Genomic DNA, 24,323 nt, shown 5'->3' with positions numbered 1-24,323 from the left:
ACTACCTGCTTGCTTTTTTTTTTCTTTTCCTCACTCTATTAATATCTGGTCATTCTCTGCTCTCTTTACCACCTGCAGCTGTACCACCTACACCCCTGCTCTCATGTAGCATGGGATCTAGTAGCCAAAATAAGAACTGCTTTTTGGGGTTGCTAGTTTGAAAACTGTTTCTTTTTCCACAAACTACCTACCTTACTGGAAAAAGAGGGTGCCTGTGTGCTTCCTTCCTCAGTTTACTTCTGCCTTGCAGATGCATTTAAGCTCTAAAGGTGGGCAGCTCTTGTACTGAGTTGTATGTTCCTCTTCTGGCAGTTGTAATTGTCATGGAGCTGTGACTGCAGAAAAGAGGAAATGGATAAGACCAGCAGACCACTGAGAACTTTCCCATTGAGCAGATGTTATTTACTTCAACTAGTTAATAATTAATGGAAATGTCTGATTAGTGATCATAGTGTTTTACTGGAAAATGCGCATTTGGCTTAGCGTTTTTGAAGGTTTTATTTGCCATGCACTTTACAAATAGTGCTCTGTCCTCTGCCAGTGCTTTAGTGAATTGGATGAAGGATGCCTGTGAGTCTGCTTCAGATTTAGCTCTTCTTGCAGGTATCTTTCCCTGGGAGAACATGATCGAAAGCGTTTGGAGGATGACGAGGACCGCTTGCTGGCTACACTGCTGCATAATATGATTGCTTATATGCTTATGATAAAGGTGACTTCTTTTTCTCTTAAATAGATCGCTGTTCAGATTTAAGCAGTATATTTTGTTGGTGGTGTCTTGAAACCATACATCTCTGTTCACAGAGCTCAGAACAGTGAAGTACAAAAAAATGTTACAAAACATCTCCTGATCTTAATGAAAAAAATTGCTTCAGTACCTAGAAATTCTTTGAGATATGTTGTCTGAGTTTACGCAGCTCTATGCCATGGGTATGCATATACGTTGCCATTTAAAATATAATTTTTTTTAGCCCTACTAGTACCTTTAGAGGACATTCTTATTATCAAGAGTATGGGTTATAAATTAAATAGAGACCACCTTCTAATCTGATTTCCTTGCAGCTGCAAATTCCAAATCTTCTTAGAGAAGTCAGAGGTAAAAGGAGAACTTGGGCAGATTGTGAATATGTATATCAATAATTCCATACGAAATTTGCAGTTACTAGCAAGCAATGCTTTTTATCTCAGTGGGCTGTGCATACGCATCTTAATGCTGTAGGTGGCTACTAGCAATATCTTTCAATTTGAATAATTTCTTAGGTAATCCAAATCCTCCCTCAAAGTCACTGGAAAAGAAATCTTCTAAAAGTTTTGTCATGGTTAGAACTAGCTTAGGTGCATGGTTTTACCTGTAACAGATTTGATGCACTATGCTGTCCAGTGTAGCAGCTTGACAGTAAGGGAGTGGGCAGAGAGAAAGAAGGTATTGATTTTTCCTAATACAAATGAAATGTGTGGGTAAGTTTTAAGATGGAATTTGAGTATATTTGGAATGAGTTTATTTCAGAAGATGACTGTGGGATTTGGCCATTAGGACTTGCATCCCTGCAGTACTTAAAGCAGAAGTAATAATAGCCAGTGCAGTAACTGTCATCAAAGGATGCAAAAGAGGAGAACAAATAACGTTGATTTCAAAAGGCTGTCTCATGAGAGATGTTGATAGAGTTAGTCCCAGATGGAAAGAGTGTCTTTGGTGTGGTGAAAATCGCCAGATCCCCAAGAAAACAGTTTTCTGGTGGAAAGGGATAAGGAGGCAAACAGGATATTATGCCTTTGGAAATGGTATCACTTTTGGTCTATGGGTTATAGATGAAAAGGGAATATGGGGGATCCAAGAGTTGTGATAAAAATACTGTTTCTTTCAGTACATCTTCAGAGATGCTCAAGAGTGAGGATGGCATGAAGAACTGAGCAAAAGAAGGGTTGTGGGGTGTTGGGGTTTTTTTGTTATTGTTGTGGTTGCTTCCCTGCCCCCCCCCTCCATTATCAGTTTTGGGATGAATGGGATGAAAGGCGGTGGATCTAGAATTTGGTATATATTATTTGCATATTGAAGTTTTTCGAGCAGTTAGAGTGAAGGCTTTACGAGACTAAAGACTGCATCAAAGTATCTCATCTTAGGGCAGCTTATAGTAGAACCCGCTAAGTTGGAAGGCCTTCTTTTACTAGCGAGATGAATTCCTCTGAGCTGTCAAAGGAAGCATAATCCTCCAAACCCAACACCCTGGTATTTTAATTTATTTTTTGTTTTGGGACAGCAGAGCCTAATAGTTTTTACCTAAAAAATTCTCGAAAAATATTTTCTTTCAAGTACTAAGATGTCTGGACAAAGGAAGGAAGCAGGTTGAGTTTGTTTTGTACACTCCATAGCATTAAGGTAAAATAATGTCCGATCTAGCTTGAAATCAGCGATCAAACTTGAGTGTACCGTTTTGAAGACTTTAGTACCAATGACTGGCATACATAATAGCTTTTGGAAACTGCATCTGGGGCAGAAATGTTTTGCTTCTGAGCTTCCTTGCAGCTCATCTTCGGGAGGAACTTGGTACTGTTTGAGGACTATCTGGAAATGTTTGTTAGAGCCCTGGCCTAATAATCAGGAAACTGATTGTGAAAGAGTGAGAATTCTGAAAGATATCATGCCTTTGTGTTAGTATTTCTTGTGTTGAGGGATCAACAGTTGACTAAATCAACTCTTTGCAGAGGAAGAGGTGGAAAAGCTAGCCTGGCAGATGAGACCCATCCCATAAGTGGCACCATGGAGAACTGAAGCTTTTGATGTTGTTAGTTGGAAGTGGAGGGTAACTGTTGTGGCGTTGAGGAGTAACTGTGAAGGAGTAACTGTTGAAGAGTAACTGTGAAGTGGAGGCCTACTTTGTTGCACAAGAGTAGGCAGGAAATCTGTTGTGCACAGTATCACTTGCCCAGTAGCTGGGAAAAGCCGTGTCCGTGCAACTTCTGCTGCTGCTGGGCTGAAGAGGCCCTAGCATGACTGAGCTGGAGATCAGTTGTTTGCTGTCTTAGCAATGGAAACCAAGATATGTTGATTTTTGGGAGATAGGAGTTGCTGCCTATGAATAAAGAATAGAATAGAATCGAATAGAATCTTCATGGTTGGAAAGGACCTTTGAGATCGAGTCCAACCAAACAACCTACAATCTCTGCCACTAGAGCATGCCCTGAAGTGACAAATGTAGACGTTTCTTAAATACCTCTAGGGATGGTGGCTCAGCAACCTCCCTGGGCAGGCTGTTCCAGTGCCTGACCACTCTTTCAGTAAAGTAATTCTTCCTAATATCTAATCTAAACCTCCCCTGCCGCAACTTCAGACCATTTCCTCTGGTCCTGTCATTATTCACTTTGAGAGAAGAGGCCAACACCCACCTCTCTACAACCTCCTTTCAGGTAGTTGTAGAGGACAATGAGGTCTCCCCTCAGCCTCCTCTTCTCCAAGCTAAACATGCCCAGCTCCTTCAGCCTCTCCTCATATGACCTGCTCTTCAGACCCCTCACCAGCCTGGTAGCTCTCCCCTGGACACGCTCCAGCACTTCTATGTCCCTCTTGAACAGCGGGGCCCAGAACTGAACACAGTACTCGAGGTGAGGCCTCACCAGTGCCGAGTACAGAGGCACAATCACTTCCCTGCTCCTGCTGGCCACGCTATTCCTGATACAAGCCAGAATGCTGATGGCCTTCTTGGCCACCTGGGCACACTGCTGGCTCATGTTACGCTGGCCGTCCACCAGCACGCTTGAGTCCTTTTCTGCTGGGCAGCTTTCCAGCCACTCTTCCCCAAGCCTGTAGCGTTGCTTGGGGTTGTTGTGACCAAAATGCAGGACCCGACACTTGGCCTTATTAAACCTCATACAGCTGGCCTTGGCCCATCGATCCAGCCTGTCCAGGTCCCTCTGTAGAGCCTGAGTAAGTAATTGTCTTTATGTCTGCTTTCTAGGTGAACAAGAACGATATTAGGAAAAAGGTGCGTCGTCTAATGGGAAAATCACATATTGGATTGGTGCACAGCCAGCAAATAAATGATATTCTAGACAAGCTTGCCAATCTGGTAAGTAAAACAGTGATGAATGATATGTCTGTGGGAGCTACAGTGGAGGAAAAAAGCTATCTGAAAATTCTTCTATAAGTGCTCTGCAACACTAATTTAAAAGTATTAAAAATAATTAAATTGAATTGTTAAATACTGCCTTCATGTGTATAGAATAAAGACTGTGATTATATGACCCTGTTTATAATATTATAATGTTATGCAGTTATCAATTAGAACTGCAATACAAATACATATAAGCATGACACTTCAGTACCACAGTTCTGTGCAACTCAAATGTTTCCTTAATACCACTTTTGTGGACGGGAACCTTTATTCTTGCTATGGCTGTAACAAATGTTTAGTTTTCCATTAGTTTATAGGTCATTATAAGACTTGTAGCAATCAGTTTCTATACAAACTGTTACCACTATCAGCTGCTGTGCAGAATAAACCTTATGTCCTGTAATGCTCATTAAGAATATAGGTTAACACTTAAGTTAATAAAACTAACCATCTTTTAACACAGCCGTCACCAGGTTGGATGCAAGTTAGGCCCTTTGGAAGCTAATTTTTCAAAGCATTTTTACATGTGAAACTTAATTTTATGCACAGAAAGGACACAAAGCTATTTTATAACTAATTGAGAAAAAGCAGACCAGTTCACTGCAATGTTACGGGAACCCAGACCCCTCACTGTCCCATACTGAATATGGTACCAGCGTGAACGTTGTTGTATGCTGTGATAACTCACTCACGCTTGTTGAAACTAAACTTTTCACAGTTGTTGAAACTAAACTTTCTAGAGTATCTTGCTTAAGGCTTTGTCCAAAATTGCCTCCGATCAGCTGCGTTTAAAATACTTTTTTTCTTTCGTTTGTTGAAAATGCTTCTAGTGTCACCTAATGGACTTCTTCCTATAGATCAGGAGAAACTGGTTTCAAAGTTCATTAATGATGGCATTTTTATTTTAATCTAGAATGGACGGGAACTCCCTGTGAGACCCAGCGGCAGCCGCCACATCAAGAAGCAGACTTTTGTAGTACATGCTGGGACAGACACAACAGGAGACATATTTTTCATGGAGGTAGAGACAAGAATAATTAATATTAATGCAACAGATAGCATTCAATAAATAACATTGGAAATCTTATGTAATATTGTGTGCTCCCAGGTATGTGATGATTGCATCGTGCTGAGAAGCAACATTGGAACTGTGTATGAACGTTGGTGGTATGAGAAACTCATCAACATGACTTACTGTCCCAAAACAAAAGTGCTGTGCCTCTGGCGGAGGAATGGTCAGGAGACACAGCTGAACAAGTTCTACACAAAGAAGGTACGCATTGTTTTTAATACACACAATACTCAGGGAAAACTGCATAGAACAAGCAAATCCTTGGTGTGTCATATTCCATGTCTAATAAAAAATAGCATTCTCTCTCCAGCACTGGTTAGTGAACTACAGTGGCTGCTTAACAGCAATGACATCTGAAGCTGGCATTATGCCTTGTCGTTTACCTGAAGACAATAGTACAGCAGGATGTAATTTAAGAAATTAAATGTGTAGCTTCTACTTGGTTTTTTTTCAGTTAGAAGGAGGAAAGCATCAGTATAACTAAATATTGTGTTAGCTTGCAGGCTTATAAAGGCAGTAAAAATATTGTGGTAGATTCATGGGGGAAAAGCTAAATAAAACTATGTCTTAATAATTGATTTAATTATGTCATTTTTAATGACAAACCCAAACTGAACAAACAGATAAAAATTTCTCTCCATGTGCCCTTGTTTGATTTTTATTTCATATATGCCTACATTCGCCACTAATATGAAAGCCCTTTTCTTCTCCTTATGACTAATTGCACATATAAAGAAATAGTTTAAACCTACTACGGAAACTCCAGTAACTCTTAGAACTCCAGTAATTCTTACACAATGACCAGCAAACAAGAGGTGAAGGTTTGTAAACGCAAGTAATATATTGAAAGGTTATTATCTTTGAGATATACAAAAGGATTAGATTTTTGCTTCAAAAAGTTCATTTTACACAGACCAGGTCATCATGATGCAGGTGTGAATACAAATGGAAGGAGCACAAAGGCAGTGTGCTACAGAATTTACTTGGAAAATTAATTATATGTATCTTGAGCTTCTGATAGAAAATGTTATTAAATTCTGCTCTGAGATTATGGCTTAACCATTATTTGATACTAGAGAGGGGAGCTGGAGGAAGATGAATAGAAGAATATGGCATAAGGAAATTGATAGATCATATAAGCATGACCAGTAGCATTGATTGCTGGAAGCTGAAAAAAAGAGAGAGATTGTGATATTGTTTTGAGGCTTTTTCTACACTAGTAAACTGAGTAAACTTAGTTAGATTGCTCATGAGCATGTGCCAAGCCATGAACTCTTCACTAGCTTGTGCTATGAAATAGTTCTGCTGTCAACTTGAAAAATAAATATAAATACCATCTAGTAATTAGCTGTGGTTGAACTTGTATAGGCTTTTTGTTGTTACGCACCACATGGGGCTTGTTCTTTTTGTAGAATCTTAGAATCTTTCTGTTCTTTTCCCTTAGTAATTTGGAAAATTAACATTGTATTACTCTTTTATATGTTAGTGTCGAGAATTATACTACTGTGTAAAAGACAGTATGGAGCGAGCAGCAGCAAGACAGCAAAGCATTAAACCAGGTACAAGATTTTGCTTGTTGGGAATGTTTGTTGTTTAATCTGCAATCAACAAAATTCTTTTTTACTAATCACATTTTTGAACATAATTTCCTTTTACTTGAAAATCTTAGGGTAGCTTTGTACATCATCTGTGTGTGCATAGCAGACTTAGTGGTAAAGTCAGCTTGCCCCCATATACCTCACTCTAAATACAAACCAAAACAAAACACCTGTATAAAGAAGAGTTACATGTAAGGAGGACTAGCTGCCAATAAAATGATAACTAGAAAAGACCATGAAACTTCGGCTTCACTTTCTCTTCCTGGCTGGCTAGCTACTCCTTATATTCCTGATTGAGACACAGAACTATTTCGACCACTTTGTGTTGAAGACGGAGGCTAATAAATATGCTTGTTTGTGTTAGTGAATCTACAGTGATGAATCTGCAGCATTCTGTAGACTTCAGTGCACAAATCTTTTCTGTATTGGAAAATACTGTCGCAAGTCAAAAGGTGCAGTTAACCCAATGTCCGTGTATCAGTATAACTTCTCCAGTGTAGACAATCTTCTTAGTTTTGCATCATCTTCGGGAACGGGATAGTATAATAATACTGGTGAAACTTTTCTTGGTAAACACCACATTCCTTTTCCTGTTGAGTCAAAAAAACCCTAGAAAAGTGGATTTGCAGTTTTGGGAGATAGAGTTCTTGGGAAGGCAATTTTACATTTTTCTTAGTCCTCAGAGCAGCAGGTGCTGCATGTATCTGGGTAACAAACATGAAGGTGGTTTACTTTATACCTTCATAAGATGGTTGTTTCTGCCTTGCTGGAGTCTGTTTGCAGGTTCAAAGGGACATCACTGGTTTCACGTTTTCAAGGTTGATTTTTTGTTGCAACTATTTATTTTTTTTCAAGTGGATTCTAGAACTCTGGGAGCCATGCTTTGAGGTACAAGCCTATTTTAGGTGTATCTTAATGCCATATCTGAGGGATCTACATTTTGTACTCATAACTGTCACCAGCATGACTGAGAAAATGACTTGTGTTTAAATCTAGCATCCTAAGTGTTCAGCCCTCAGTTAGCTGTCGGAGCTTTGGAAGAGACACCATTTTCTTTTTCCTACCATTAGTCCAGTTTAATTTGAGGAGAGGGAGGAAGGGCTGGACTTTCACTGAGGGTAGAGGAGGCAAAAGCGTCTTTGAAAGCTATTTTAAGAATTGGGCAATAATGCAGTTTTAAAAGTGTGTTTGAAAGCCATTCTCCAGAGTTCAGTGTTTCTGCACAAATGATAATTTTTTAAAAATCATTATAAGAAAGCATTTTCTTGCTGAACTGAACGATGCAAAAGAAACTAGATGAAAATGCCTAGATTGTCATCTATTAATGTCCTCTATTAAGTTGTCATTGTTGTAACCACGTTGACTTTTTCATTGCTGAAAGCGTAAAACAATATCACACAAAATCATCAAGCTCACAAACGAAAGCCTAGTTTGTGCTTGCTTATGTGTTTGAACCTAAGACTGTGCTGTCAGTGGTGTTATATGATTGCAGTGTTCTGCCAACCAGAAATGAAATGTGGCATTTAAAACAAACAAACAAAACCCCAATATGAACTACAATAAATACAGTCTGAGCTGACATCGATGTCCCTTCATGTAAGCAGGATGAAATTTGTTATGATACTTAAAAGTCTGGTGGTTCTCAGAAGGCTGTCATTTGTGAGTAGACTCTATGAAATGCTCCCTGCTATTCTTAGTAGTGTTCTTTCATTATGCACATCAAATGGAAATTATGTTTTTATTGTTTTATATTTCCCTTACACATATCATGACTTGGCTATCTGTTTTCTATTCGTTCTTTCTCTTGATATTTTTCTTTCTTTGTTTTTCTTCGATTTTTTTTTTTTTTTTTTTGTTATTAACGTATCACAGGCCCTGAGCTGGGTGGCGAGTTCCCTGTGCAGGATATGAAAACTGGCGAAGGAGGTCTTCTTCAGGTCACACTGGAAGGAATTAACCTGAAATTTATGCACAGTCAGGTATGAGGGAAATCTATGAGAAAACTGCGAGCATGAAGCTTTTTGCAGCACGCCTGTATATGTGTTTCCTCTTCCCAGAGTATCAACAAGGACAAGGGATAGCGTGATGAGGGTAAAAAAACCCATATGTATATTTACACACAAACACACACACATATATAAATACATATATATGTATGTAAAAATACACTGAAATTTAATATCCTCAGGAAAACTATAATCAGCTGAAGAAAAACATTGACACAGGTTTCAATTTCTTGTTTCTGATGGTCTGAATTGTCTAAGCACAAAACAAATGGTAGGCAGTGTATTAAGGTACAGAAAAAGTGATCAATAGTAATCTAAACTGCCATAATGCATCACACTGTGAACATACTCTGATGGCATAAGCAGTCAACCTTAAAGATACAGTGTTTGAATATTGTAGGTACAGAGGGCAACCTTCTGCATCATATTTAGTCTTGCTTTAAAATTTGAGGAATCATCTGTAGAATTTAGTATGAAAATAAAATGGGAAAGTGGTTTTTGCTGTAATTCACAAGAATAAGAAAAAAATTACTGATTATTTTTTCCTTCCAAATAGCAGATCTTATGGGCATAGAGGAAACACAACTAGAATTGTCATTTCTTCCTTTCTCTGGATGTTGTTTCTGTTGCTTCCTTTGATCCTTGTTTTTTACTTTGCTTTGTGTTTTTTGTTTTGCATATGGTATTTAACGCATGCTATGCTAGACAGTAGAATCAATTTTTAGGGGGGAGAGAGAGTGTGTGTGAGCGAGAGAGAGAGAAAGAAAGAGAGAAAGAAAAGCTTCTGTCAGTCCTCTGTGGAGTGTTTTTTCCTTTCCTCCTGACGAGACTTTTCTCCCCACGCAAGCTTTGTTCTTCTTTGAGGATACATCAGTGTAGATCCCACTGGGAGTGCACGTGCATCTCAAACACACATGCTCAGAATCTTTAATACTTCTCCCAAGGTCACAGCAGCACCATAAGTTTGAGTTCGTATGTGCCAGTATAAGGAGTGGAGATTTGTGAACCTCCTTCGGTTTTCTTCCTGTCTATTACCAGGGTAGAATCTGGACTAGAGTTGGCCTGCTGTAGTATTTCAAACCTACTCTGTGATGGAACAGTCTGCCTGACTTAGTAATAGATTTTAACTTTTTGTTGGCTATGCTGAAATACAAAGAACTGCAAGAGGAACTCATCGGTAGTACAGAATGGATTTTTGTAGTTATTGGAAATGGCAGGTCTAAAGCCTTTGAAAATGAAACCCTGGCAACAGTTTGATACCATTAGAGATGGATGTGGTAGAAATTACTTTGCCCTAAGGTAAGGACACACCACAGGGAATATTCTGTTTGCTTCTCCTGTTTTTTCTTCTGCCAGCAGTCAAAAATGATGTTGAGCTCAAAATGCTCATTTCTTGAACAGTCTATGGAGATGACTCCATTTCATAAACAAACAGCCAGGCATATATGTATTTGTAGTGAGTAAAGTATTAACTAGAAACATTAGGCATTATCTGTTAGAAGCAGACACTGTCTGAAAAATAGGCCGTTAATTTCAGAAAGTACAGTTCAGTTAGAAGAAACGACTGAAAAGTAAAATTAGTGAAAATTGGTTCTGTTTTACCTTAGACCAGGACATTGCCTCATCATCATCATCATGGTTTCTTAAGTGTAACAGGCATCTTCATGAGACAAAGACACCCAGTGTTAAGCAAATAGTGAGCACACACGCATCTGTCCAAAAGCAGAACTCCAAATCCAGGAACATACCCTTGTCCTTAAATTCAAAGCCTTTTTTTTTCCTCTGAAAGACTGGAATGACATCCTGAAAGAAACCTTAGGGAAACATAGTACTGATTGCTATTAAATGACTGTAAGGACCATTACCAGTTGAATTTTGTACAACAGATACTGAGTCCTGTGCTACCACCAGCACTCCTAGAGTACTAGCTTTATCATATCCTTCCTTACGGAGAATGGTGTTCTAATTTGCTGTCTGTGATGAAAATTACTACATCTTTTCTGGAAGACAGTCTGTGCAGGTCAGACCCAGGAAATATGCTATCTGTCTCCCACACCTGAAAGAATATTCCTCCTCTTCATCACTTTTCCAACGAGGCTGTAGCCAGCTCAGTTTCCATTATTGAAGATGGATATTGAAACAAGTACAGTTCTGGAAAATACAGTTCATTTATTCAATATGTTTAATTCTTGGTCTGTTAGATTTACACTGCCAGCTAGCAAGGGCGCTCAGTACCATTTAGTGAAGCTAAGACTTATCCATGTTTTCCTTCTCAAAACAAAGTGTCTAGACAAATATCAAAAGTCTGCCATTTGAGGGTCTGTATAGAATGGACAACTGTAACAACAAAGGATTCCTACTAGTTGCACTGTACAAAAAAAAAATCCCCTCCAATTTCATAATCTGTGGAGCTAAAGGATGTTTGCATTCTTATTCTAACACTCATCCACCAGTCTGCTTTCTTGATAAAAGGTTTGTTATTATAGATGAATTGTCCTTTCCAATTTTCATATAAATTAAATTAATTGCTCCCGAAGGCAGTCGATTTCAGAATACGTATATGAGCATGATTAAAAACAGGATCCTACAGCCGTATCTCTGTGTTGAAAATGGCTTTTTCTGTTTCTATTGAGTTTGGATGGGGCTACTGACCAACAAGTTGCCTACAGGACCTCATCAGGCACAGCTTTCTCTTCATCTTCCTCTGCTTACTCCACATACAGGCCCTGTTCTTGGCCCTCTTTCCAAGTACTCTTTTCAGCAATGCAGCTTACTAACAGAAGGGATTTCTGTTGCTCTGCTTGGTTGGATGTCATAGAAATAATACGTTTAGAACATAGGAAGAGGGGTTTCCACTTTTTGTTAAAAAAAAGATATATGGAGTCTATTCTGACCTACTTGAGAAGACTGAACATACTGCTTCAGTGTTAGAATGCTTTCATGAAACTGTTTTTGAAGGCTCTTGATTTGCAGTGTGTATACTTTCTTATCACCTTGTGAATTCCTCAGGAAATGTCTTAGATGCATGGTGGGCCAACCTATTATTGATACATGATAGTTGTCTTTAGTGTTCACAAATTATCTCATCATGCCAGCAGTGCACATACGTTCAAGAAGAAAAAATGTTCAAGTCCATCCGTGCCTAGCAGGTCAGAGGAAGTCCTTTGGAATAGGGAGAAATCAAGTGTACTTGTGGCATTGGCAGAGTATTCTGAGTTTATACCTACAAATTCCATTATAATATTGGGACTCAGTAACTCTGTCCCTGTTATGAATTCATCTGTGTCAAAAATAGATGGAAGTTTAATAAAATGCAGCAAGCACATGCCCATCTACAGTAGGATCCACACTGAATGCTCTGTCTTGAAGAACCACAGTTTCTCTAGGGTAAGTAACTGTTATTTCCTTTATGCTTGTTTTCTAACTGAGTGAGAGGAGAGCATCTCTATCCCTTAAACAATATAGCAAGAAATTGCCCATCAACTTGTATGTCTTCTGAAAATGGGTAACTTACTGTAATTGTGACAAACTCAATTTTCATCTTGCTCATAATTCTTGTGGGAATGCAGCACTCCTTAACGTTATACTCAGATCACGAGCACCTGGGGCAGTCAAGTCTTTCAGGCAGCTTTACTGTTACCAGATTAAACAATCAGTGTTTCACCTGAGTCTTTCTTTTGAGTTTCTGAATTTTGTACTTTAGACTACTAGCAAAAACTTTTCACAGAAAATATTACAGAAAAAGGAAACTAAGTGCAATAAAGAAAGTGTTCTGTTATTGACTTGTTTACTGTGTAACTTCCTCAAAAAAGAAAATGTTTTTGACCAACTAAACTGATATAGAACATGGGTGAAAACAGACAAACAAAAAAGATGGTATTAAGTCTCCTTTCCCTTGAGTCCTTGAATGTAAGCAGAAAGCACGCTTCAGATTTTCTGATTAAGTGAGTGGAAGTTTAGTTTTTTATGTTGAGCAAAAAATACCCTGGGTCTGTTTGCTAGTTCTCTGCCAATAAAAATAGTAATAAAACCCCTTTGACTTGAACCTCAACCTGACTTCTGTCAGATGTATGGTGCATTTACTGATCTCTATTGGTACAGATATGCCTGTGTCTTTAAAAAGAAACACAACAGTCTCTGGTGTTGTCTTCTTTTGCTTTTCTTGCGTAGCATATCATCTATGATTACATGAGTGTTGCCAATATTGTATTCAAGAGGGTTGCAGAGTTTTCCTTTCCCTTCTTTCCAAGACAATGAAGTTTCTCTAGTAATATTTTTTTTTTTAAAAAAGGTCGTGAGATCATGGTGCTGTAAGTGTATAAACACTGAAAGTATCAATCCAGACTATTGTAGTATAGTCTTGCAAGGGTCTCTCTAAGGTATTGGACATAGACTAATTCTGAATCTTAGGGCAATGTTACTCTTAGCGTCTCTGTTGCCTTGAAAAAGCAAGTATATTAGAAACCAGAATATGGAATTGATTCCTTATAGTACTTTCTACAGCTTCTTATGTCTGTGTACTGACTCTGGCCCTTTTGGAGATGTGCATTAAAGAAGGAACTGTTTTGTATCTTGAAATAGATTGGATATTGAACAAACTTGTTATGCTCGGAGAACTTGTTTATTCATGCAATCTTGGCATCTAGATTCTAGACTGAAAAACCTAGTCGTGTAGTTCAACTGTTTTGCCTTTTGGGGTTCACGTATGTAAAACATAAGTTTAAAGCAGGTTTGCTTTCTAAAGGACTGCTCAGCTGGCAGCAGCCATTTGTGAATTGAGCAAACAATAGAGAAGGGTCCAAACTCCCCCATCCTGCTTAAAGCGGAAAACTGGTACTGACTGTTAAAGGAGACAGTTCCAAGAGTAAGTATGCAGATTATATATCATAAACTGTAGTAAAATCTTAAACGGCAAGGCTCTCAGGGAGAAGGAAGATTAATGGTTCCTCTTTAGATTAAATTCGACTCCTGAATAGGTTAGGAGGATCAGTGTCAGGGTGGGAAGTACAGTGCCCCTTACCTGCCCTCTGTGCCGGAGGAGGATGCATGGAGGGGCGGAAACTAACTGGGGTGGATCAGAGGCTACAAATCGTGCCAAATTTGGGAGCCAGCTTTTTTCTCGTCCCCCTCTTCTGTTGTATTTCAGGTGTGTTGGTATTCTTTTTGCAATAACTCATTTGAGTGCCTGAAGGGGTAGCAATGTTGGATATGTCAGAGTTACTAACTCCTTCGTTTCTCTTCCATGCTTTCTCCTCCTGCAAGGAGCGGAAGGTACTTCATCTTCTGCTGTCTTCGCTTCTTAGCACTTTTAAGTTATTTGTTGATTTCTAGCATTGTGGCAAGTTTGTCTTTTGACTATTTATTTCACCCTTTATTTATATATTAAACTGTAAATGAACTGGTAGTGTATGCTACAACACTTCAGGTTGTATCTGCTGTGATGATGTTTTTGTTTAGTTTTGGTTTTTAGTTTAAAAAAACCAAACAAACCTGACTAATTTTATATTACTTTTTCTCCTGTTTTTGTAGGTTTTCATAGAGCTGAATCACATTAAAAAGTGCAATACTGTGCGAGGAGTCTTTGTCCTGGAGGAATTTGGTAATTACATTATTTTGATATTAGGTCTGTACTCACATGGCAGTAACTCAAATTTCCAGTCTTCAGATTCAGAGTTGCACTGCAGTTTCAAAGATGGGAGAGAAATGTAGATTGCATATGAGAGGTTGCCTAACTGAGAGACGGGTGACTTAACATAAAAATTTACACAGTAATTTTCATCATATTAAGATTTGTGGCCTAGGTGCTTTTTGTTAATAGACAAAGATGGTGTCCTGAGTCTTCTGAAGCAAACAAAACAAGTTAAACTTGGATGTGTGTAGGCATTTTCTTTGGTATGTTCCTTTTTGATCTGAGAAACCACGTTTTTAAGCAGGACTTATAGTTGGTCTTTCTCAACACACTGTGCTTACATTACAAAGAATTACTGTTAATTGCAAAGTTTCCTCTTTGCTCTATGTGGAATTTCATTCTTCTTGTACAGAACACAAGATATTTTTGTCAGGTTGCACTTTGTTTATCCTGTGGTTTTTGTTTCAGAGCATGACTGGTAAAGAGTGGAAAAGGGAAGGTTAAGGGGAATAGAGAATTTGTGCTATTTTGGCCAGTTATTGCTATTGCATATAATCTGCCTAACAGTCTAGTTTGAGGAGAATTCTGGGTCACTATTCAATGCTAGTGTCAGTCGCACTATACTTAACTAGTGTCTGAAAAAAAAATGAGTGACTTCAGATGCAGCTCTCCGGAAGAGTGATCCACATACTTCTCTTGAAATAGTCCCCAAACGTGTATTGGTTTATTCTTCCACCCATCTGTGAGACATTTGTCTAGGTCTTAAGTGTATGTGTGAAACATTTAAAAAGAAGATAAAATTTACAACATTCCTTTCATAGTAGATCAGCATCCATACTTTGGCTGTTCATCAAAATCTAAATCAGCAGCTCCCTTTACCAAGACTCTCCACTGTTCTTTGGTGCTGTGAATAGAATGTTCTGGCTAAGAGATTCTCTCTAAGAACATAAAAGACAATTAATACAAGATTGCTGGAATTGATGTCTTTGTCCATATTACTGTGTTGTCTCATTTCTGTGATACAAAGTTATACGGTATTCCAATGATAAAGCCTTTCTGACTATTACAGTTTGCTCGTTGTTTGCCATAAATTAATCTCCCAGAAATTTGGAATTTGAATTTGTGAACAATTTTTTCCCATTTTCTGAAAATGTTGTTCATGGTTCAAATGATCAGATCAGTGTATTTAAACCCTGAAAATTTTTTAATAGTTTAGATGATCAGAAGCTGTCTGCACTTTATGGTTATATATTCCTTTGATACCATGTTTTCACCCTGATGGGCGTGATTCATTTTACTACTTACAGAAATTGCTTAAGGCTGTAAAAGATTATTGATGAGTTTTACAAAGATGAGAGTTCAGAAGCCATAAAATTAGCTTAAAGAATGGCTTCAGCTTCTGAAATCTTTAACTTAAAAAAATTACTTGGATAAGAAATGAATTTTCAATCATTTGTTAACCGGTTTTAACTCCAAGTATTTCTTTGAATAGTTTATTTATATTGCACAAGAAGAAAGACAGTGTTTAACTTATTTTCAGACAACTTCTATTGATAACTCTGTAATACAGCATTTAGCCCCTAAATAATGACTGTAATAACTGCAAGAAAAATAATTTTGTTTTTACAGAAAATGTTGTAATCAAGGGCCTATTGCAAAAGCTAGAATTGTGATACGGAACTTGTGAAAGGCTAATTTTAAGAAGTAATTAAAAATAAACTGAGAGTTGGACACTACAAGCAAAACCTGAGAAATTAAACCAATTAAATTAAAAATACCCTCCTCCCAAAATAGAAGTCACAGATGAGAACCAATTTAAATGTGCCAAATGAGATTTACAATTTGCCCATCCAGCTAATAAAGAGAATGAAGAAAGGAAGAAAGATATTGCAGGGGAGCTAAGCTTTCTTCTTGTGCAGTGATGAGAGACTACCTCAGAGCTGCTTTTTATTAATTGTTACAAAGATGAGAAGATATGCCAATCTATCCTGTTCAGGAGAAATTAATGTGTTAGTTTACTGTTAGCAAATTAGCAGCATGCAGCAAAAACTTGCGTGGAATTCTTAAGAATGAAGTTATTTAGCTGTTTTAAACATTGTGCACCTTGCAATTGGATTCATTATAGTGGGAGTATACTGAAGTACTATCTCCTTGTAGGAAGGTAGAGAGTGGTAAGCATGCATACTCCAGTCTGGTGGGAAATACTTCAATGCAGATTTGTTTATTTGATCTTGCCAAGCATGAGTGCTCAAAGTTCAGTAATATCACAGCAGAAAATTTAAGGTTTGTTTGTGTTAATGCTGGGTTTAGATGGCAGCATGAAAGTTGGAATTGTGATTTCAGAGCAGGATGAAAGCAGAAGTGCAGGAATTGTTGCCCACAAATGGAAGTGGAGATTTAAGTAAGTGAGGAAATGTAAGGCTCTTCCCTCTGGAATTTGAGTTACTGCTGTGTACTTGTGCTTTACTTTCTTGTGGCCCCTTCACCGCCGCTGCTATGAAAACCTTCATTCTCCAGCAGGTAAAGTGATGTCCCCTAAACTCATTCTATGTTAGCGCCATATTTTCATTCACAGGACCAAGGGCTGCAGGATGGTGCTTAATAATCTACTCCCTTCATCCGCTTAGTTCAACAGCATCAGGAATAACTTTTAATGTTAGAAGAAAAGTGGTTCTGCTAATCTCTTCATTTGAGGCTTGGGTCTTTTTTTCTTTCTTTCTTCTTTTTTTCTTTGTATTCTGCAGCAGTAGTGCTTTGAATTCTCTGAGTGTAAATCCAAACCCACTCTTTTTACTCTTCCTAACTCAGTCCTCTCAGGAGAATTTTCCCTATTGGAAGGACTGTGAAGGATTACTTTACTTAAAAAGGAGGCAACTTACTGACTGTGAAGTGGGGAGACAGTACCTTGCCTAGGTGCTCTCCTGTTCCCTCTCTTCCTATTCTCGATTATGATACAGGACTTTACAGCTTCCCTTCTCTCCTTCCCTCGTGGCACAAGGTCCTTACAGCTTTCCCTTCCTGCTTTTTGAAGAGTATATGAACATTTGTATGCTATCCAGTGGGCAGTGAGACTTACACAGCTGTAAAAGCCCTACCCTATTTGGCTGTGCACCAGCCTCACTCCCACCTTTATGCCCTGGTGACATGAAGTTAATTTGGAACATCTGGTGCCAACGGGTAAGGTAGCTTGGATGTGCACCTCCTTATCTCCCCAACTCTAGTCACTGGTATCACTGGGGCAGTGCAGCCTGGGTGTGCACTTCCCCTGTTTCTCAGTCCTTAATGTAACTGCCCACTCCAAGAAAAGAGAAAATTGAAAAATTAAGCAAAAACAGTATATTATGTTTTACAATCATATTCTGTACTTTTCACTAGATTTTTTTTCAATAATGACAATACCATAACATACAAGAAGTAGTAGGCGCTGGTTTATATTTAGAATCCTTTCTCAAACCCAGTCTGCACTGCCTAATTTTGGCCCCTTAGAGTGTGCTCCGTCTCCCTCTCCAGCCTTTAGCCATGTCATATCATAGTTGAAAAGATGACATATGCATGGATAGGTTTTGTTGTGGACTTTTCCTAGTTATTCATACTGAACTCATCTGCCTCTCTTTCTTTTCTTGTCACTAGTACTATGTGTAATAAAACATTTACCCTTCCTCTTTGAACCTGGTATGATTTGGTTTTGCATATTCTGTATTGCTTCTTCTAAACTTTTTTGTTGTGACACAGAAATTCCATGGCAAATTTCAGCTATTCTGGAAGGGAAGTATTCAAAGTTGGTCTTGGTATTCCACTGATCTTAACATTTTAAATTTGCCATTTGTATGTTCTTAGTGTGGTCTTTGTTCTTTCCTGGTGATTTCCCATGGTATCTGTTCACAACAATATTGTAGACAAAGAGTAGGTCAAAGGCACAGTTCAGATGCAATGCACACTAATGGGATGGTTACAGCTTCCTTTTTTATGCATTCCACAGTGAGAACAAAAGGCAAATTTTCTTTAGCTGTATTATGCCTGTTTCCTTTCTGTTAGTTTGGGGCAGTGCAAGGGAGCATGATGAAATTTTCTGAATAATAGATTTTTTTTCATCAGTGCCCTAATCCTCTTTTATTATATAAAGTCTTCTAGAAATCAACAAGCCTGGTTATTTTCAGAATACATGTAACTGAAGTATTTTATTTTAAGGCAGCTTGTTCAAAAGCAATGAACATTTGCAGTGAGTATGTCAAGTAAATACCATCACAGACATCCTAGACAGGAGAAAGAATGTCTTGAGAAACTCTTGAAATAGAACTGGGAAACAGTCGTCAAGTTTAGAAGATTTTTCTCCCTCAGCTCTTTTTTTTTTTTTTTTTTTTAATGGATTTCGCTAAGTTACTACAGTGTGTCCAACAGTTCTTTTGAGATCTGTTATTCAGCAGAGAAGGATTCAAACATCTAAAGGATAAAATCTTTGGGAATCACATTCTGACAAATTCCTATGGAATTGTTGGTTTGTGTTTTATCATAGTAGACATTAGGCATGTTTTGTTGTGAAGCATATTTTGTCATTAATTTTGCTGTCTAGCAGTAGTAAGGAGTATGAGAAAAGCCAGAGTCTCTAAGAGCCATCAAATATCTACTATGGTTTTCCAAACAGAAGCAGTGAAATATTTTTGCCAAGCTGAGTAATTTATTATTACATTACCAGTATCTTCAAGGGCATATATAATGTAAATAAAGAGAAGGAAGAGTATCTAAAGTGAGGGATAGTGAGGTGCCCTGTACCTGCGCCTGCTGTCTGTGTGCATCCCTTCCCTTTCCCATGGGAACATTGTGCTATTTCTTTCCCCTTTTCCTCTCGTTTTTTGAACTTTTTGTTTTGTCTCTTGCCCGTCCGGTTTTAGTTCCTGAAACTAAAGAAGTGGTGAGCCACAAGTACAAGACGCCAATGGTGAGTCAACTGTGATGCCTTCTGGTAGTTCTTTAGAGGATGTATCATTTCATTTTCATGTGGCAAAAAAAATTACATTGAGATTGCAGGATTTGCAACGCTAATACTGCAGTGAAACACCAGCTGCTCTTTTATGATACTTTTCCTTAAAAGACGACAACAAAACTTGGTGATTGTTGTTTCTGTGAAACTAGAGGAACTCACAGGTAGTGCAGAAAGCGTGGTCTCTTTTGTTAAGATAGATAGAGATGCAAGGTAGCCGGTTTGGCATGAACTTCAGCACAATAAGAGCTAGTGAAACTATTAAATTGAAGATAGTGCAGAACACAATCCCTAATCCACAGGACAGCTGGAAAGGGAGACTAGTTCCTGGGCATAAAATGATAGCTAACTGAGTTTATGAAAAAATCCCATTTCCTCATGAAAGTGAGCAGTGAGATTCAGGAGAATGGTATTAAGTATCGATCCCTGCCATGTTAGGTGAGTTATTACTATGGTTTAGTGTTTAGTTTTTATAACATTTTTTGAACACCATCAGTTGCTAATGACTCTTAGTGCTTTTACACATAATAGTTCAATTATCAGGCTTATGAGGAAGAAATAAAAGCCAATGATTATCATTAGAACTGAAATTTCTTCAGTTATTTTATGTCTGAAGTGCAGTGTGTACATCTGGTGATTGTATGGAAACTCACAGTTCTTCAAGAGGAGAGAGAAAAATTACTTGAAGAAGCTAAGAATGTTTTAGAAACAAAATGCTTAGAACGTGTAATTTAAGAAGCCTATAGCTGTATCTTTTAATAGGAAAAACCTGTTTAATTAAAATTAATTATATTTTACAGAAATGTTTCAACTTGTACTATAATACAACAAAATACGTTTTTATGCTTATTACCTTTACAAAGATTATAAATGTCAATTTATGGAACAAGAACTTTTAAGATCACCAGAATAGACAGTCATAGAATTAGGATGTAAACTAAGTCTAAGTCTCACCTTCACTGAATTGTGCTGCCAGTCATGCTAAAAAGAGGATTTTCTGTTAAATAATAGCACACTTTATCAGCTGAGAGCAATAATTGTAAATCTTGCTAATGCTATGTGAATCCTCTGCTTTAAGGTAGTGGAAAATTGCTTGGTATTCATATGAAACATGCAATGTTGAGTTGTGGGGTTTTTTAATTAAAAAAAAAAGAGAAAAGCTTGTATTATCCATGCATTCATAGTGTTTGTTAAAAATTACAAGGATTACTAGTCCTTGTACTTTTGAGCATAAAATGATAGTTGTGAATAAGGAAGAATACCACCATCTCATGAGTCAATGTACAGAATTGGATGCTTAGTCTTTTTAATTAGTTCCTTCAAGCTCTCTCAGAGAATTTCTTGTAGCTTCATACAACAGACCAAAAGCAAATATGTGGGATGTTTTCTATAAAGCCAGCTGGCCAACTTTCTAGCTTAGCATACTGTTCTTAAAAATTATTAGAATCATACAACATGCAACTAATGTTTTTATCCAAAAAGAGGTTTTTATTTGTTACAAGGCTTATCTATCCATCTCAGTTAAAAGGTAGCATGGGATGCTTTTTCCTGATTTTGTCTGTAGCCAGAATAGTTGTCCCATGAAGATATGCAGCAAAATACAAAATTTGCAGTGGAATTTATAAAACACTAACTCATCTGATTTTCATTATCTCCTTTTCTAAATTCCTGTAGGCTCATGAGATCTGCTACTCCGTGCTGTGTCTCTTCTCTTATGTGGCTGCCATTCGTGGAAAAGAGGCAGAAAACAAAAGCAAACCACCTCGGCCAGTTTCCAGTTGATCACGATATCAGGAAATACCTACCGTTTGGCACGTTGACGTGCAGTACTCCCATTTTTACTGCAGTTCCAGGAGCTCACTTTACTGTCTTCTATGAGAACTTGATTATTTATGTATGACCCTGCAAGTCTTTCCCCATAGAAAAACCTAAGACTTCACTGCTCAGTCTCCTTCTGAATTCATTCTTAATGGAGTTTTTATATGAGCTGTTAATCAGACAGTTTTGAGCATCAGCATCCAGCTATGAGTGACCTACTCTGGCCATTCCTCGGAATTCCATTTTTCTTAAGATGACTAACAGCTTGAGTTCAGTTGGTTTTTGTTTCTAGTGGTACGTGTTACAGATGAATCACTTTACAACTGCAGGCTTCTGCTTTCAGATTCTCTGGTATGTGCACAGTGGAAGCAGTCTGGTCCTGCATCTTGTTTAAATGTTGTATTTTTATTGTTTTCCTTCTGTGTTGTTCATTTTTACCCACCAACATGGAGTTCTTGTCACATAGTTCTTCAGACCCTTTTGGCAGAGATGAACTATTTAGCTACCATAGTCTTAAAAATATCAGGTGACAATTGAAATTTGGCTATTAAATTGGTCCATCTGTGGAGATGACTGCTTTTCAAGTGGGAAAAGTGGAGAGAGAAACTTTGAAGGCAGTATATTTGAAAAACATTGACACCTCATGGATTGTGTGGATTTTCAAATGGGAGTTAGGCCACACTTGTAGATAACCCAGCAGTAGAGTTAACAGATGCATATGAGCACTACCTAAAGCAGTTAATCACAGGGATTAGAAAATGAATAAGGAATTGTAAAACTTGGAGACATTATTGGCAGAAGCATATGGCAGACCCATGTGTTTTTGGGTCTGTAACTATACACAAGGCATTTCTATAGCAATCTGCAGAACATGTTCGGAAGCCCAAAGGATTATGCTGTCTCCAATTTTTTTAAGCTATTGCTTTTTTCCAATCCGTATTTGTGTATCAAGGAATCTTGCAAATACTGTGTTAATGTATAATGAAACTCTCGCAGTTAAAACTATCCATCACATTCCTTATTTTAAGTAGGCTGAATAGGAATGTTTTTTGCATCCTGTTTTTGTTCTTGAACTGTACTGCACTTGTCCAGAAAGCTCTTAGGATGCTGAGAGGAGAGACTGTCTAGAGAAAATAATGTTACATGTAAAATATCTGGAAAAAATGCTCTGATGCAACCTGATGTATTGTATGTTTTGACATAGCATTCTGAGTAAATGCGCCCAGAAATAACCCTGTTTTGGCTTGGTCAGGGTATCTACCATTTTGAGTGGAATACAATAGTAATGGGTGAGGAAATGATGTAAATATTATAGTACAACATCTATTTATAGAAACTGTACAGCTGTCTGAATGTGAAAATAAAATGTCATTCAACCAGCAACTGGTTTTCATCCTCATGTGGTTTTCTATTGATGCAGCTTATTCTGAAATTAATGTAATTATATACAAAATACATCATACATCTATGAAATAATGAAAAAGAGATTATAAGTGGAAAATCTACATTTCTTTCCATATAAGCAGGAAAGTTGTTTTTGTTCTTTTTTCTTCTGTCATAACATCCATGTAACTTTTTTTTTTTTAAAAAAGTGTCTGAAAAGGATGAATAGGTAAAATAAGACACATCTGAAATACTGAATTTGTTTTTGCACACATGCAGATCGAAGCAACATGTAAAGGATTTTTCATCCTTTCCTAATATAAATGCAAAACTGAAATTGGGAAACCCTGAAATTAGTCTGGTTTGGTTTGGTTTTTTTTTTTTTCTAGACTGCAAATTTCCTTATAGCAATATCTGAATTTTTAGCAATTGTAGTATTCTTGATACTATTAGATTACAAGTACAGGTAAGACTGAAATCACTTTGCTTTACAACAGATGTTCTGTTTACTGCAATACTGGGTCCCACTGAGGTATACAGTATTAATTTTTAAATTGTAAATATTATGTTAGCAGGCCTATTAACATATTCAAACTCGTTAACTTAAAATTATTAGGGGAAGGTTGGAGTTTAAAATAATTAAATCTACAGTATCACTTACTATATACAGCTCTTTTTTTCCCTGTAGAAGTTGTATTTTTGCGAGTGTTATTTATCTGTGACTTAAAATCATAAATTACATAGTGCTGTATGCTCTAGACTGATGAGAAACTTCAGTTCAGAATAAGACTTCTAAAGGGCCTGATAATAAAAATAGCCCTCTCTCCATTTTGACAGATTTTATTCATTTTTATTTTTTTTTAAAGGGCAAGTGTGGGTAAATAGTTACAGCATTTGCTGTTCAGTGGCAAGGAAGAATCAGTAACAACCTCAGCAAGCGGACTGACACTGGGCTTCTGCCCTTCAGGTGAGAGTAACTGACTTGGCTTCAAAATTGAGGAAATTTTGAAATGCACAAAGGCTTTCTTGTACTTGATGATGGTGACTTGGCAGATGTTCTGCTAACTGCGGGAATGTAGCATATTCATCTGAGACAAAGGCGTGCCATGCAGTGTTTCCGCTAGTAGATATACAGTGCTATTCTCTGGATACCTAAGGTTGGAAGGTTGGATTTAAAATTCGTGTGAAAGCGTAAGTCTTCCATCCTTTCCACCTTCACTTCATCACTCTTAAGCATTAAGAGGTACATAAACTTTACTTTGGAGGAAAAAAAATAACCAGTGATTTGCATGTGTTTTGTCATGCTCAGCTTATTTTGATCTTTAGGTAAGAATTCCTTAGCAGCAGTAAGAACTTAGAGGCTTCTAAACCTCCCAGAACCAAATGGAAGACTAACTGAGAATAATTAGTAATAATAAATAGTGCTAGAAGATTCTTAGAACAAAATGAATAATTCTTCTGTTTTTACCACTAGGAGGAGCCTGTGTCTTAGTTTTTAAGTATTTCAAGATTAGAAGCTTTTTATTTTCACACTTGCGATACTTCCAAGGCACTTACACAAATATGACAAAGATTCATGAACTTGCCTCAAAACTGAAGGTATTTGCTTATCCTGAACAACTTTGGTTTTCTGCTCAGTTCCTTGCTTGTGGAAGTTGGTTTTTAAAATGACCATTAAGTGTTCTCTGCAAACACTGGGGTTTGTGACCAGTCTTCCTGGCAGTTTTCAGAGT

The 24,323-nt window shown here is 37.6% G+C and overlaps 1 protein-coding gene across 36 annotated transcripts in view; it reads left to right on the top strand.

Annotated features, from left to right (window-relative positions):
- Window positions 1-22,606, top strand: part of MADD (MAP kinase activating death domain) — a 75,962-nt gene extending 53,356 nt beyond the window's left edge. For 33 of the 36 annotated variants that reach the window (XM_074584423.1, XM_074584421.1, XM_074584417.1 and 30 more), the window contains 9 exons: window positions 604-709; window positions 3,951-4,061; window positions 5,020-5,127; window positions 5,215-5,379; window positions 6,665-6,737; window positions 8,649-8,755; window positions 14,312-14,381; window positions 19,301-19,347; window positions 21,064-22,606. In XM_074584423.1, coding sequence (XP_074440524.1) covers window positions 604-709; window positions 3,951-4,061; window positions 5,020-5,127; window positions 5,215-5,379; window positions 6,665-6,737; window positions 8,649-8,755; window positions 14,312-14,381; window positions 19,301-19,347; window positions 21,064-21,171 — 895 coding nt within the window. In that variant the 3' untranslated portion in view covers window positions 21,172-22,606. The remainder of the gene's footprint in view (window positions 1-603; window positions 710-3,950; window positions 4,062-5,019; window positions 5,128-5,214; window positions 5,380-6,664; window positions 6,738-8,648; window positions 8,756-14,311; window positions 14,382-19,300; window positions 19,348-21,063) is intronic. The other 3 variants (XM_074584420.1, XM_074584415.1, XM_074584424.1) reach the window with 2 other exon arrangements.
- The last annotated feature ends 1,717 nt before the right edge of the window (window positions 22,607-24,323 follow it).

Source organism: Larus michahellis, chromosome 4, assembly GCF_964199755.1.
Source record: "Larus michahellis chromosome 4, bLarMic1.1, whole genome shotgun sequence".
Classification (NCBI taxonomy): Eukaryota; Metazoa; Chordata; class Aves; order Charadriiformes; family Laridae; genus Larus; species Larus michahellis.
The sequence above is the reverse complement of the archived record's forward strand: the minus strand, read 5'-3'. Positions and strand labels throughout refer to the sequence as shown.